General features: G+C 38.4%; 1 protein-coding gene across 2 annotated transcripts; it reads right to left on the bottom strand.

The window, feature by feature from the left end:
• Positions 1-867: 867 nt before the first annotated feature.
• Positions 868-12,829, bottom strand: LOC107739797 (dnaJ homolog subfamily C member 24). 2 transcript variants are annotated; one of them, XM_016552001.1, is made up of 6 exons: positions 12,708-12,829; positions 12,512-12,615; positions 12,243-12,354; positions 7,025-7,163; positions 1,492-1,560; positions 868-1,412 (listed from the first exon to the last, which is right to left on the bottom strand). In XM_016552001.1, the coding sequence occupies exons 3-6, from the start codon at positions 12,348-12,350 to the stop codon at positions 1,279-1,281; spliced, it is 450 nt and encodes a 149-aa protein (XP_016407487.1). In that variant the 5' UTR covers positions 12,351-12,354; positions 12,512-12,615; positions 12,708-12,829; the 3' UTR covers positions 868-1,278. The 2 variants fall into 2 exon arrangements, with proteins under 2 accessions (XP_016407487.1, XP_016407486.1); XM_016552000.1 differs by having other exon boundaries at positions 12,720-12,829.
• Between the last annotated feature and the right edge of the window lie 873 nt (positions 12,830-13,702).

Below are 13,702 nucleotides of genomic sequence, written 5' to 3'. Positions count from 1 at the left end.
AAAAAAATCTGATCTATTTTTATGAAACACTGAAATAGTTGACCGGCGTTATAAAAAAAAACCCAAAACAAAGTTTACTGAAGTGCCAAAAACATTAAATAAAATATCATTACCATGCAAATTATTATGAATTATTATAATTTGTTTTGCATCATCTACAGTCATACACACAGACGTAAAGGGACAATCATTCAGATGAACACAGCAGCCTTACTGCATGGCCAGACCCACAAGTGTACGCTAGGTTAAAAGATAGATCCCCTCAAAAATAGAATGATGATGTCTATCATTGCACTATAATGTGTTGTTGATCCTGTCTGCACATATAGGGGGAACCGAGGACTTAATTAGAGCTTTGACAAGCCCACTCTCCAAAAGTGATGAGATTATCCGTAATTGATGTCACAGTCGATTACAGTTCGGTCCATTGCCGGTCCACTGGCAGGTCTAGCCTCGGTTCAGGCCTCAGGACATTGATGAAAAGCGTGGTTTTGCCCCGATCAAGCTGTTTCTACTGTGGGACGGCAGATTTTAGCAAACAGCCTAATGACTGTTTGAAGTTTAATAAAGCCATGACCCTATTCCAGTGCCGCAACCTTGCGGATCCCCCCAAAATTGAGTGGACCGGAGAACAATAAGGCAAAGAAAAGCTCATCATTAACTGGAGGGCCTTTTTCGACCAGCGATGTGTGGAGGCAGTTTGTGACTTCATTGTCGGAGGAGGAAAAAAAGTGCATTTATTTACATGCAAACAAAGTTGACAAGAGCTAAGAGGTTACTGAGCTGCCTGGTCCTCTCAAACACAGGGGAGTGAAAGGAGGGGGCTGGTGAACAAACAGAAAGTTTTTTTCCCCTTGTGGTGAGCGTCTGGTCCGTAAAAGAGCACGTCTAGCTCAGAGGAAACAACCAAAGGGCTTTCTGAGACACTCAGAGTCTAGTGTGACCCAATTTTGGAAACCAGTTCTGGTTATTTGGTGATGTACTTGCTGTAAGGTACATGTGAGTGAAAATTTTGTGCTCTTAAACAAGAAAAGAAATGGATAATGGGAAGGTTTTTACAGTGTAGTTGATTTGAATATCTATGTGGAGACAATTAAAAAAGTAATCTCTATTAAATTCATGAATAAATATTTAATTAAATACTTTCTCATTGGTGCCACATTTAGTTAAGAATGGGGTTGACTTCCTGTTAAATCAACCGTGTCCATAGAATATGTGCCATTTTAAAAGAGCTAAATAATAGTCCAATAAGAATCTTGCTGAACATAGCCAAAAATGTCATGTAACCTTCTTAACTTCAATGCTGAGCGAACAGGAATCGCAGCACACAACCATTTCCATTTCTTTTAAGTCATCCTTCTCTAAGATGAATTCTCCTCCACAGCGGCAGCTGTACGTATAACACTCAGTGTCTGAAACAGAAGAGATGCTTTGTAATTATAACCCAGACTGAAATTTAACCAGTAAACTGCATGAGAACAGAGCACTAACCACAATCCCAGTTCATGTCGTCGAGGGTTATATGAGCGTCCACTGGCCAGCTCTGTTTCAGTTCATTTGCTGCAGAGAGAAACATAATATAAAGATGCAGTCAAATTGATGTTTGAGTCCAGTATGAAGCAAGCAATGAAAGAATATGCTATTTTTCTATCATGAACAAACCAATATTTCCTAAAGGGCCACTTCACCCAAAAATGAAAATTAGTCTGTGTTTTACTCGCCCTCAAAGCATCCTAGGTGTATGCGACTTTCTTCTTTCAGACGAACCCAATCGGAGTTATATTAAAAATTGTCCTGGCCCCTCCAAGCCTTTCAATGGGGGTAAGCGTGTGTTGGTTGTCAACAGTTCAGAAGACTTGAAATAAAGTGCTTGCTCCGGGGAGTGAATAAAGGCCTCCTGTAGCGAATCCATGCATTTTTGTAAGATAAATATCCATATTTCAAATGTAATAAACACTTTTCTCACTTCAGCTGACTGTGGTACGCGGAAGACATGCAGACGGATGACGTAGGACGTATGCGTCATGCACGCGCCTCTGAGAAATGCAGGAGAAAAGGAAACAAAGTTTCCTTACTTTAGCAAAGGAAAACCAGTCTCCTCTTGGCTTATATCGAAATCCTCCGACATTTTTCTTTACAAATCTTCGTTTTGTGCTTCTAATTCGTGAACGGTGTTTTGTTTTGTCTCCGCGTTCGTCACTAATCACGCAACGTTGATGTCTTACGTCATCCGCCGGAACGGCTTCCGCGTATGACAGTCAGCGGAAGTGAGAAAAAAAAGTGTTTATTTTACAAAAATGCATGGATTCGCTACAGGAGGCCTTTATTCACCCCACGGAACCGTGTGAGGGATGTTTTATTATAGATGCACGCACTTTATTTCACGTCTTCTGAACCGTTGACAACCAACATCTGCTTACCCCCATTGAAAGGCTTGGAGGGGCCAGGACAATTTTTAATATAACTCCGATTGGATTCATCTGAAAGAAGAAAGTCACATACACCTAGGATGCTTTGAGGGCGAGTAAAACACAGGCTAATTTTCATTTTTGGGTGAACTAACCCTTTAAGAAGTCATTTTAGCATAGCATATGGGAATGCAATACATTATGGCTAATACACCAATAATAAGAAGAAATAAATAGACCTTAGTCAAGGTAGTGCCATATTACATTTTTGACAGAAACGAAAATGAGGCTGGGAATTTTTTTTCTCAAAATCGTACTGTGCATTCAATGGATGTACTGGATCCATGTAATGGATTTCTTTTTTTAAAGGGATAGTTCACCCAAAAATGAAAATTCTGTCATTAATTACTCACCTTATGTCGTTCCAAACCCAAAAGACCATTATTCATCTCCACAACACAAATTAAGATATTTTTGATGAAATCTGAGGGCTTCCTGACCCTGCATAGACAGTAATGCAACTACCATGTTCAAGGCACAAAAAGTATTCTCGTAGCTTCATAAAATTAAGGTTGAACCACTGATGTCACATGGACTATTTTAGTGATGTCCTTACTACCTTTCTGGGCCTTGACCATGGTAGTACCCTTGCTGTCTATGGAGGGTCAGAGAGCTCTCGGAACTATGCCTTTAACACCATACCGATTCATCATCTGAAAAAAAATTTAAAAAAACATTTAAAAAAAAACAAAACCTTTCAGTGGACAAAAACTCCATAAAACAATTTGAAAGTTGTGTGTTGTGAAAATTACATGATCTAGGACCTTTAATACAATATATTAAATTGAGATGGGTCACGATTTTCGAACAGTCAATTAGTTGATTTAATTATAGAATATCGAATAGGTTGTGCGATTATTGTCTTAAAATGTCCCCATGTTTTCCGTGCTGATACGGTGGTGACGCGTTCATGTAAGCAGAGGGTGGCGCTAAAAAGCTGTCTCAGACAACAGAACAACACATTGTCTCACGCACACAACGTAGACTTGCGTAGCATATAACGGTTACAGTAACTTGGGACGATGTCAAATACGAGCTCTGTGCGCACCACAAACACCCCCGATTGGGTTAGAGGTGTGGCTAAATCCGTATTCAGAAAGGCGCGGAAAACAAATAACGCGTTCTACGGAGCCACTAAAGGGTCATGGTTAGCCGCTTGCTAGCGGTAGTCTGGTACATTACAGTACATAACATTTCACTTACCACATAAACACACAACACAATTTTGATTTTGATTTCAATGCCCCGCATATTAATAATGGCTCCCTGATGCCTGCAGTTTATATACAGTATAATTACCCAACGATATAATTGCGACAGAAGATATTGAAGTATATTTTTCCTCCCATCTCGTATTTATTCCCTTCAGGGATTAAATTTTTTGGAAATGAAATGTCCTAGCCTTATGAGCAGTTGATTTATGCTAATCGACGGACTGTTATGTTAATAAGTTCCGTCATTCGGTTATGTTTATTATATTAATGTGTTTCAGCACGTTACAATCATTATGGCTTGAGTTAAGGTAGCCTATCTTTTAAATTAAATCGTTTATCATACAGATTGAAAGCGTGAATCCCGTCCCTCTCCCTGTTCATGGGTGTTTGTGCGTGCATGTGGGGGAGGGGTGCGATTTTCGAATAATAATCGAATAATACCCAGTGATTTTCGAATATTATTTTTGCTTGGAATGCCCGTCACTAATATTAAATTCAATATGGCATCTAACCTGACTAGGGTCTACATTTCAATGTACTACAAAAGCTACATTTCATTTACCACTTTGAATTTTTGTCAAAAAAGGCCACACTCGGAAACTTTGAGCTCCTGCAGGAAAGAAAAAGTGTCGGGAAGATTTAAAGCATCTGTAAAAAGTTTCCAGAGCAATCCTTGCTCGTTGAAATATTTAAGCAATAATCACAGAGGACAGGTGGGCCGCTGTTCCACTTATAAGAGATTTAGAAAAAGGGAAGCTGCAAAGTCATCTGAGGTCATTTAGAGTGTCTTCGCAAAGCCTTCATGTCTCCTACTGCTGCTATGAATACACACAAATGAGTTGTCTTAAAATATTCATTGAATATTCAAGCAGGGAATGCTGGGCATCTCAAAAGGCACTGCTTTAAAGGCAGCTAATAAGTGAATTTAAAACTAAACCTGTGTGTGAAAAAGTGCAATATGACAATTAATTGTCAAGAGGCCGAGAATGAAATTAGATCACATCGCTTCATAATGAATTGAGGAATCGCGACACATCCACGTAACGGTTCTTGTCCCTTTCTGGCAGCCTGTCTGAGATACTGGCAATTAACAGGTTTGAGTGCAGCGTTTTATCATGCTTTCTTTTAATTAGTTTAAAGGAATGTCCTAAGTAGGTGCCACTTCAGTTCTTGCAACCAATTTCCATCATTCATTCCCTACAGGTACATAAAATAACTTGATGAGACAAAGAAATGAGCTCCGTTGTTGAAATGAGTAGTCTGATATGTCTCCATTTACCTCAAAAATATCTCATTCTGATATAAAATGAAGCAAAAATTTTATTTAAAACGGTAAGTAGGAACTGAAAGGAAGACTTCAGTTATGCAACCCAACAACTCAATTAATTACCTCACACTATTCAGAGTACCCTAGAATAACCTCCAGTAACAAATGCATGACTATCCCTTGATGCATTTCTGCTCAGTCATTAAATCAGAGATGCATAAACTGATTAGAGGCATAAAGACTTCTCCTATGACAGTACACAAGTAAAATGCTAACTTCTTCTCATATCTCATGAATAAGACTCATGAATATTAATGACTGAATACATTTCTGATAAGAAGGGTGCATGAATATTTATAAATACTATATATTTTGTAACTGCGAAAGATTAAGCCAATCAGACGTGGCCTTTTAAATAGAGGCCAAATTGTTTGACAGCAAACCATGTCTGGTCAATACTGACGTCTAGTGAATGACTGCAGGGCAAGCTACTTAAGTTAGATGGGGATTAGTATATCCTTTGAGCTGGCCAGAATCAATTCCAAATGTAATTAAAGCAGACCATATAGACTTGAGTAGAGAGCCAAGATTATTTTTAATATCCCCTTAGACTAAAATATCAACAATAGGGTTTATGTTAAATGATCTGCGCAGACTCTTTTCTTCTAAGGATGCACCGATATTATGTATCAAAAATTACTGTCATGTTATAAGTGAAAACCAATTAATAGTCACTGTTAAAATTCTATACTATAATGCCTGATAAAATAAAAAAATTAAATCAGCAAAAAAATTAAATACAATGGTGCATTTAGGCATCATAACATTATACTGCAATATTCATTTAGGCATTTTCATTATTTTTTTTTTAGATTTATTTTTGGTGTTTTGCAGACAGAAAGCGAAGTGGGAAAGAGAGAGAGGGGGTGGTATCAGGAAATGTCCTTGAGCCGGATTCGAACTCGGGACGCCCGTAACGCAACGCTGTTATATGTCAGCGCATTTGCCCACTAGGCTATCGTCTGTTATTCTGTTTTAACTTTAAATGAGCATTAAAAGGCAAACCTTTATTTAACACTTGCATATGAAGTCAAAACAAAGCATGTCTGATGTGGGAAATAAAGTCACTGCATCTAATTGAAGAGGTCAACTCCATCACTCCTGCATGTGCAGCCCAGACGAGGCCTGGCTTTTCTGTGGATGCTCTCTAAATGTCAATTCATTGGCTATGACGATCTATGTTAGCAAGTAGCTGCGCAAAGTGTTCCCCCCCAAAGGCGATGCCACAGCTCCCCAGTTAATGGCGCACAGGACCCTGGATGTACACTTATTGAAGGTCCTAATGGAGGGCTAGGGGGAACTTTTTCCTTAGGCGAGAGAGGAGAGAAGCAGACTATCACTTCATGTAAGAATTGGCCATGTGTGACAGACCTGACCTACATTCTCTCTCGCTATCTCTCTTTATTTCCCTCCTCCTTACTACCCACAATTCTCGCTATCCTCTTCTGTAAGGAAGCATCTGTCCAGACCAAAGACAACAGCTCTGTTTTCATTCCTTCCTTTGGCGTTTTAAATATTTTAGACAATTTTAGTTGTCTGTCCCAAAGGGCTAGTGACAAATCTTGTTTATGCTTTTAATAGTTTTATCAACATTGACGAACAGAAATGAATGATACATTTTTACATTATTACCTAGAGTAAATGCTTTGCTGTGCATTCGCAAAATTCAGTAAAGTAAAGCCTGTTATATCTAAACATAATTCTTCAAAAATTGTCTAGTACTCTTTCAAAAGTGGATGAAATCAAAATTGCTAAAGTATTCTGGGAGGTTGCTATGAGATTAATTAGCAATTCCATTTGCCCATTTTTATTTATTTTTTTATTGTTGCCCATTTTATTATTCAACAGTCAAAAAAAAAAACCGCAAGCGTGGTCGCTTAGCAAAAGCATTTACTGAGCCTTTATGAAATTCAATAAAACAGCCCATCTAAACAACTAATTCCTCCAAATCTCTTCAGTCTAGTATGGTTTAAATACTTGAGAGCCCATGAGAGGACAGACAGGTGGGAACATACCCCGCAGCTGAAGGTTGTACTCCTTCCTGCTCTCCTCATTACTCAAGATCTTCCAAGCTTGGTCAACGTCAATGAATCTCTGCAGGTGCTGCTCCGCTTCACCTTCTGATACGTCTGGCCTCTGCTTGTCCGGGTGAAACTACCAATCAAAATTGAGCAACGAGACTGATGACAATCATGCTTTACTGAAACTATTACACATGGACATTTATGTTTAATTAAATCACAACTGAAACTGACAATATGACTGGAGATACAAAAGATAGACTAGAAGAATGTAAACAAAACGACAGTTGACGGAAGTTTATGGGCAATTTGCTGATGGACTAGCCTTGCAATTTTTGGACAATTTACCAGTGAAGGCAGAGCATGGACACTAATACGGACAATGGTGCAAAAAAAAAGGCAAAATATATATCAGTTAGGACAGATGTGTCTTCTCAATGACGAGGCTAGACAGAGTGGATAGTTAGAAGGGCAAAGGGTGCCTCCTTCCTCCAGCCAAAAACACTAATGCGATCTCCACTTCGCATCCTAAAAGCCGCGGGGCTCTTCATTCGCCCACTGGAGAAGAGCAAAGTTGAGAGGGGCAAACGGAAAACAACTTAGATCCTTTCGAGCAGGCATTCAACCAAACTCTGATTATGCTCTGGCACAGGCGAGCAGAGCATTGCATGTGTGTGTGTTTGTGTTTTTGTATGGGCGATCTCCACTTTGCATCCTAAAATATGACAGTTCGTACTGTAACATCACAGCTTCACTAAAAGAAAATTTATTTATTTTTTTACCCAGAAGTCTAATGCAGCCCCCCTTAAGAGAGCTTTAGGGGTTATTTTGACAGTCCCTTCCAGCCTGGATGGATTCTTACAGTATAGAGTTATTCTTCTCCTTGAGGAATCTACAGAGCGCAGGCTGTGGCTATCGATTAGTGGGGGTCGAAGGTCAGCCGACTCATTCGCCCACTGGAGAAGAGCAAGGTTGAAAGGGGTAAACGGAAAACAACTTAGATCCTTTCGAGGAGGCATTCAACCAAATTCTGATAATGCTCTGGCACAGGCGAGCAGAGAATTGCATGTGTGTGTTTGTGTTTTTGTTTGGTCGCTATAGTTCAGAAGCTGCACCGCCGCCAAAGTCGGGTAATGATGCATGGGGTGACACTGGGATACAATAACCGACAATCCGGGGCAAGCCAATTACTGTCCACAGCGATTATATTTTTAATTTTAAGTAACAGGAAGACTGAATTCAACTAATCATTTCAAACAATTACCTTTAAAACTAATTAAAATTTAAGGGCGCTTGTTCTCTGTTGTTTCCCGTTCATCCCCCCCTTCTCTGTTTGTGTTTTTGTTTTCACTTTGTTAATGGGCGGTCAGAATGCAATGAGAAAAGCAAATGCAGCAACAAGCCAAAAATTAACTTCCTGATTGAGAGAATCATTAACCGTTTCTTGGCGTTATCACAGTGCGGGTGAAAGAGGGCAAGCGCTCAGCCGCCTCGAATATGAAAAAGAGGGGCTGATGAGCTTTAACTGAAAGAACCTTAAATATATTGACGTAAATCATTCATTGGTGCCATCCAAAAGATGGAAGGCTTTTGGGAGCGAGTTCACTCCAGGATTAGCGCTTTCACATGCCGCTATTACGGAGGATTTCAAGTTGGTAAAATGCAAGAAAGCATCCTTTTTCACTCAAATCTTAGTTTAATTAAAAGTACCAGAGTAAAAAAGACATTAAGATTAGGAACTGCACAGGATACCAGCTAAGAGGATTAAATCGATTTGTGTTTAGGACGCTTCAGATCAGAGGATCAGAGAATGACCAAAGCTAAATAGCTAAAGTGAAGACCTGAGCTGTAAGTGAAACTTTAAATCAGCATGTGCAAAAATTTCAAATGAAACCAAACCCTTATGTATCCTTAGATATCAGAAATGCTGTTTTTATTTCTGTGGTAAATCTGAAACACCACCCATCCTAAAGTCCACTTCTATTCTCAGCCAGACCAGAAACAGAAAAACAGCTCTGTTCCTGAACCCTGAGAATGGTCGCACAAGCTTGGCAGCACAATTTCTCAGTTACCTCCAGCAGGACGCCAGATTCTGCCAGAGACTTAGACTCTCTCCCCAGTAGCGGAATTGGAGATAGGGTTTTGCTTTCCTCTGCTCTTTGTAGGTGAGCTTGAGGAGTCAGGACCACAGGTGTGAAGTGCAGCTTAGCCCCGGCAAACACATACCGCTGCTTCACAAACATCTCCCTGGGTAGTCTTTTGTCAAATAGACTATCCCTGTTTCAGGTCTGTCGTAACTGAGCGTTTGATTTAGTGTCTGATGGAAAGATGGAGGAATGCTGGGCTGAATGTAAAAATGCCACTTTTTTTTTATAAAGAAAAATGTATGCATATTTTTAAATTGCTCAAAGACAAACTTAAAAATTGTGCAAAATGACCTATTTAATTTAGTTAAAATGTTCCTGGTTGTATTAGGCACGGTTTATTAAGGTTTCCTTTTATAAGAACATTATTTAATAAATTTGATTACATACACTACTGTTCATAAGTTTGGGGTCAGTAAGTATAATTCTCTTATGCTTTCCAAGGCTGTATTTATTTGATCAAAACAGTAATACTGTAATATTATTACAGCTTAAAATAACTCTTTTCTATTTTAATATATTTTAAATGCCATTTACTCCTGTGATGAGGACAATGAATTTTCAGCATCATTACTCCAGACTTCTGTGTCACATAATCCTTCAGAAATAATTCTAATATGCTGATTTGCTGCTCAAGAAATATTTCTCATTACTATAAATTGAAAACAGTTGTGTTAATTAATATTATTTTTCTAGATTCTATGATGAATAAATGTCAAAGTACAGCATTTAAAAAAAAAAAAAAAAAAAACCTTTATAATATTAGAAACGCCTTTACTGTCACATTTAATCAAATTAATGAATCCATGCTGAAAAAAGTATACGTTCTTTAAAAAAAAAATCTTAATGACTCCAAACTTTTGAAAAAGCTGTAATGTTAAAATATATTAAATGTTTCATGCTATACATAATTCTGTCAGAAACTGGGCAAAAATTATTTCAGTCAAAATGTCATGTTTAATTCAATGTGTTACTTTCTAATGAAAATCATTTCTACACCCAATTTTTAGTGTATATCACTAAAATTTCTGAAAACATTAGCTAGATTTGAACATTAATGCTTACTATGCTGTTTTCCAAAGTCTTCTCAGGACGCATTCTGACGTTACAAACACTAATCACACATTTCCTATGGTGTCACTCTACAACTTCCAGTCTGCGTGGCTCAGGTACTTGTCATAAATACATAACACAACGAGAGGCTGGTGCTCAGTTAGAGCGGCCCGTCCTCCTGCCCCTCTGGAGTTACACGCTTTAATTGCTGTCTCTTTGCACGCATTGTAAAATATTCATTTACTGGGGCTAATGGAGCTTGGAGAGCAGGAACACAATATAAAGGGCTGGGCAATTTGGAGCACTCGCCAGCTCTAACAATACATCATCATCTCTCAGAGGCTGCGAAGGGAGCACTGCCACATCCTCCGCTGGGCTCTAGTATGCTGCCTGCAGCCGCTCTCTGCTTCAGTGGAGAGGGAGCAGAGGAGACAGGGGGCACAAAGGCTACTACCATCACACTACTGCCACCTACTGTCAGGCTGATCTGACAGTAGACTGAATGAACGCAGGACACTGACCGACTGCAATCCGTATTACAGCAGTATGGATTGGTTTAAGCCTGAGGTTACACTGGTAATGCAAATGGTGTGGTTGATTCTGGATCCGTAAACTGACTCCTGTTCAACTGTCTAGCTATAATATGAAGAAACAGATATCATTTCTATCATGCAACACTGATTCATTTGACTTGGATCAGAAGTTTTAAAACCATCATCAATTTCATTACCAATCACTTTCCTGCTGTATATTGCGTAAGGCGCTGGTCTGGACTCTTCAAACTGCTCCTACAAATTGCACGGCACACATCCTGATTGATCGACTGGTGTTATGTGATTGCTGTAATTAAAATGGGTTTGGGATTAAACAAATCAGCTTAAGTATAACTTGACTGGGATAAGTCAACCAGCAATGTGTATTAATGAAAAATACTGATGCCATTGATTAATTGTGCATATGTTTTCAAAGCTCGTATTTAGCAAGAACAATTTGCCCTTGGAGGAAACTTTAATGGGAGAATCAAGCATAATCTTTATCTAGGTATGAATTTGATCACTATGAACTTGGTAGACATGCACTGAATAACATATTAGACAGCATTTATGGCAGTGGTTCACAGTCTTTTTGACTCCAAAGCCTACCATTTTTCGAGACGATTTTCAAACCTATAAGCATCAATATATTAAAACAAAAATACTAACAACAGCAATTAATTTTGTGATTTCAGAAGTTTCGAAAACTGTTTGTTGGTCTGCATGACTGTAATATATGGGACCAAATCTCCACATTATGGTCAGGAGTGAGTTGAAAGTAACCCACGAGGGAATTTTTTTTTTATTATGCTTTTGAAATAAGTCTCACATGCTCACCAAGGCTGCATTTACAACCCTCTACATTGCGAGTAAATCACTCGCATATGCGACTAAATCTTCACTCTGGGCGACTAAATGACGTCTAATATTAGCCAATTGCTAATAAATTCTCAGATTTTACTCGCCAGTGTGAGTTGGAGGCTAAGTATAAATTTAGCTCAGATATATTTTCACTCGCCGAACACTCTCTGATTGAGCGCATCAGAGTTTCACTCTCCGCCAAGCGATCTGTGCTGTTTTTCAGTTCAAAAACACACCTGTATTTATCGTACCGTAAAATATACATATACATACATACATACATACATACATATCAGTCTGGCGAGTAAACTAAAAAATGTACTAGCCAATGGCGATTCAATTGCCAAGGTGTTCGTAGAGGGCTGATTTACTAAATTTAAAATTGAGTAAAGCAGTGATATTGTGAAATATTATTATAATGTAACATAACTGTTTCTATTTTATTACATATTAAAATTAAATGTATTCCTGTGATGGCCAAAGCTGAATTTTCAGCAGCCATTACTCCAGTCTTCAGTGTCACATGATCCTTTAGAAATCATTGTAATATGTTGACTTGCTGCTCAATTATTAATACTGGTTCTTATTATTAATGTTTAAAACAGTTTGCTGAACACTTACCATGAGTATGAGCTTCTGATACTTCTGTTTCAGTTCTTTAATGTCATCTGTTGGACAGGCACCCAGTATTGAGTACCAGTCTTTCTGTGGGCCACTGGAATCTACCATAATCCTAAAGAATACAAACAAAAAATGCACAGGAAAGCATGAATTATGTGTTTAAAACAAGAGGTACGTGCAGGACGATTTGCTAACTATTTATTTACAACACCCCCCTGCATATATACTGCAGAATGATATCGTATAAGTAAACTGTCGTGCTTACTAACCTAATATAAAGAGTTTTCCCCCGTTTCTATGCAGCTGTCATGAGCGTTGGTCTTTCCAGTCCATGCCGCTTCCCGTGTGAGCGTTTGCCCCGCTCTTTAACGCCCTGACAGAAACACGTATGTTTTACCAATAAGCCATATTTTGTAATTAGATATATATGTAAACTACACAAATTGGGCAACAAGTCATTTGTACTTATGTTTGTACTTCAACAATGAAATGTCTATGTTCTGATATCCCACTGCTCTCGAGATGACGGAACTCCTCGAATTAAACGTTTCTACACGGAAGCTTTAGAGAGAAACACGCTGCTGTATCTGTGGAAACAGACGTGCTCAAAGCAAAGAGGCTTTTGGTTTGCAGCTTGTTCATCTCTGTATACATTTAAAGCAGACGTTTTTCGCATTTCTTTCATTTTAGTTTACAATTTAATGAATAATAATAAAAAAGGATTCCAGAATGGTTCCTAATCGCATGTTATTGGAATTATAGGTAAAATAAAATAGATTTATTGATTGCTATGTGGGATTGCAAGGGGTGGAAACATGATAGGACATGCATAAAGATTGAAATTCAGAAGAACACATACGCAGTGTATTTTTACAATTACTTAAATCCTAATGATACTTTTATTTATCAGCAGAAATCCTGATAGAAAGCATGTTTTTTGAAACAAGTATTGTTTAAATACAGAACTGAGCTAAACAAGAAAATGCAACAATCATATTACAAAGGGATGTCACAAAATAGTGAGATTTTACATTGGCAAAATTAGTCAAAACACTTCCATCTGGCAGCATATGTGTGATTGTGACAAGGGTTGCGAGAAAAGTTGGTGGATGTTTGTTAATTGTGCTGGGAATTATCTAAAATATCCTGGGTGTCACAGTCTACAGAGGGCAGAAAAAGAAAAAAAAAAATCACATGGTGCACACCTCAGCCACTGTCTCCAGCTGCTAATTAACAAAGTCTTTAATGAGCGCTGTGATAGAAGCCACATGTAACAGACAAACCAGATTGTCTGTCGATGCATGTTTACTCAATTTGGGCTTATTATGCAGCAATTAATAATTCCATGATGAAATGTACTGATTTATTTTTGTTTGACATTTCAGATGTATAAAGCACAATAACAGCTGTTTGTTTTCCTGTTTTACTGATGCGTGTAATTCGTTTGTGTAATTCCACTT

Source organism: Sinocyclocheilus rhinocerous, unplaced genomic scaffold (assembly GCF_001515625.1).
Source record: "Sinocyclocheilus rhinocerous isolate Xijiao unplaced genomic scaffold, SAMN03320098_v1.1 scaffold255, whole genome shotgun sequence".
In the NCBI taxonomy this organism is placed as follows: domain Eukaryota; kingdom Metazoa; phylum Chordata; class Actinopteri; order Cypriniformes; family Cyprinidae; genus Sinocyclocheilus; species Sinocyclocheilus rhinocerous.
Note: the sequence above shows the minus strand (reverse complement) of the source record. Positions and strands in the feature narration are given on the sequence as shown.

Excerpts from the sequence above, each read along its gene's own strand:
- LOC107739797 (XM_016552001.1), bottom strand. The coding sequence starts at position 12,350 with ATGGTAGATTCCAGTGGCCCACAGAAAGACTGGTACTCAATACTGGGT. Across the intron at positions 7,164-12,242 it reads ATCAGAAGCTCATACTCATG|TTTCACCCGGACAAGCAGAG; the intron begins GTAAGTGTTCAG and ends TTTGATTGGTAG. Across the intron at positions 1,561-7,024 it reads GTACAACCTTCAGCTGCGGG|CAAATGAACTGAAACAGAGC; the intron begins GTATGTTCCCAC and ends TTCTCTCTGCAG.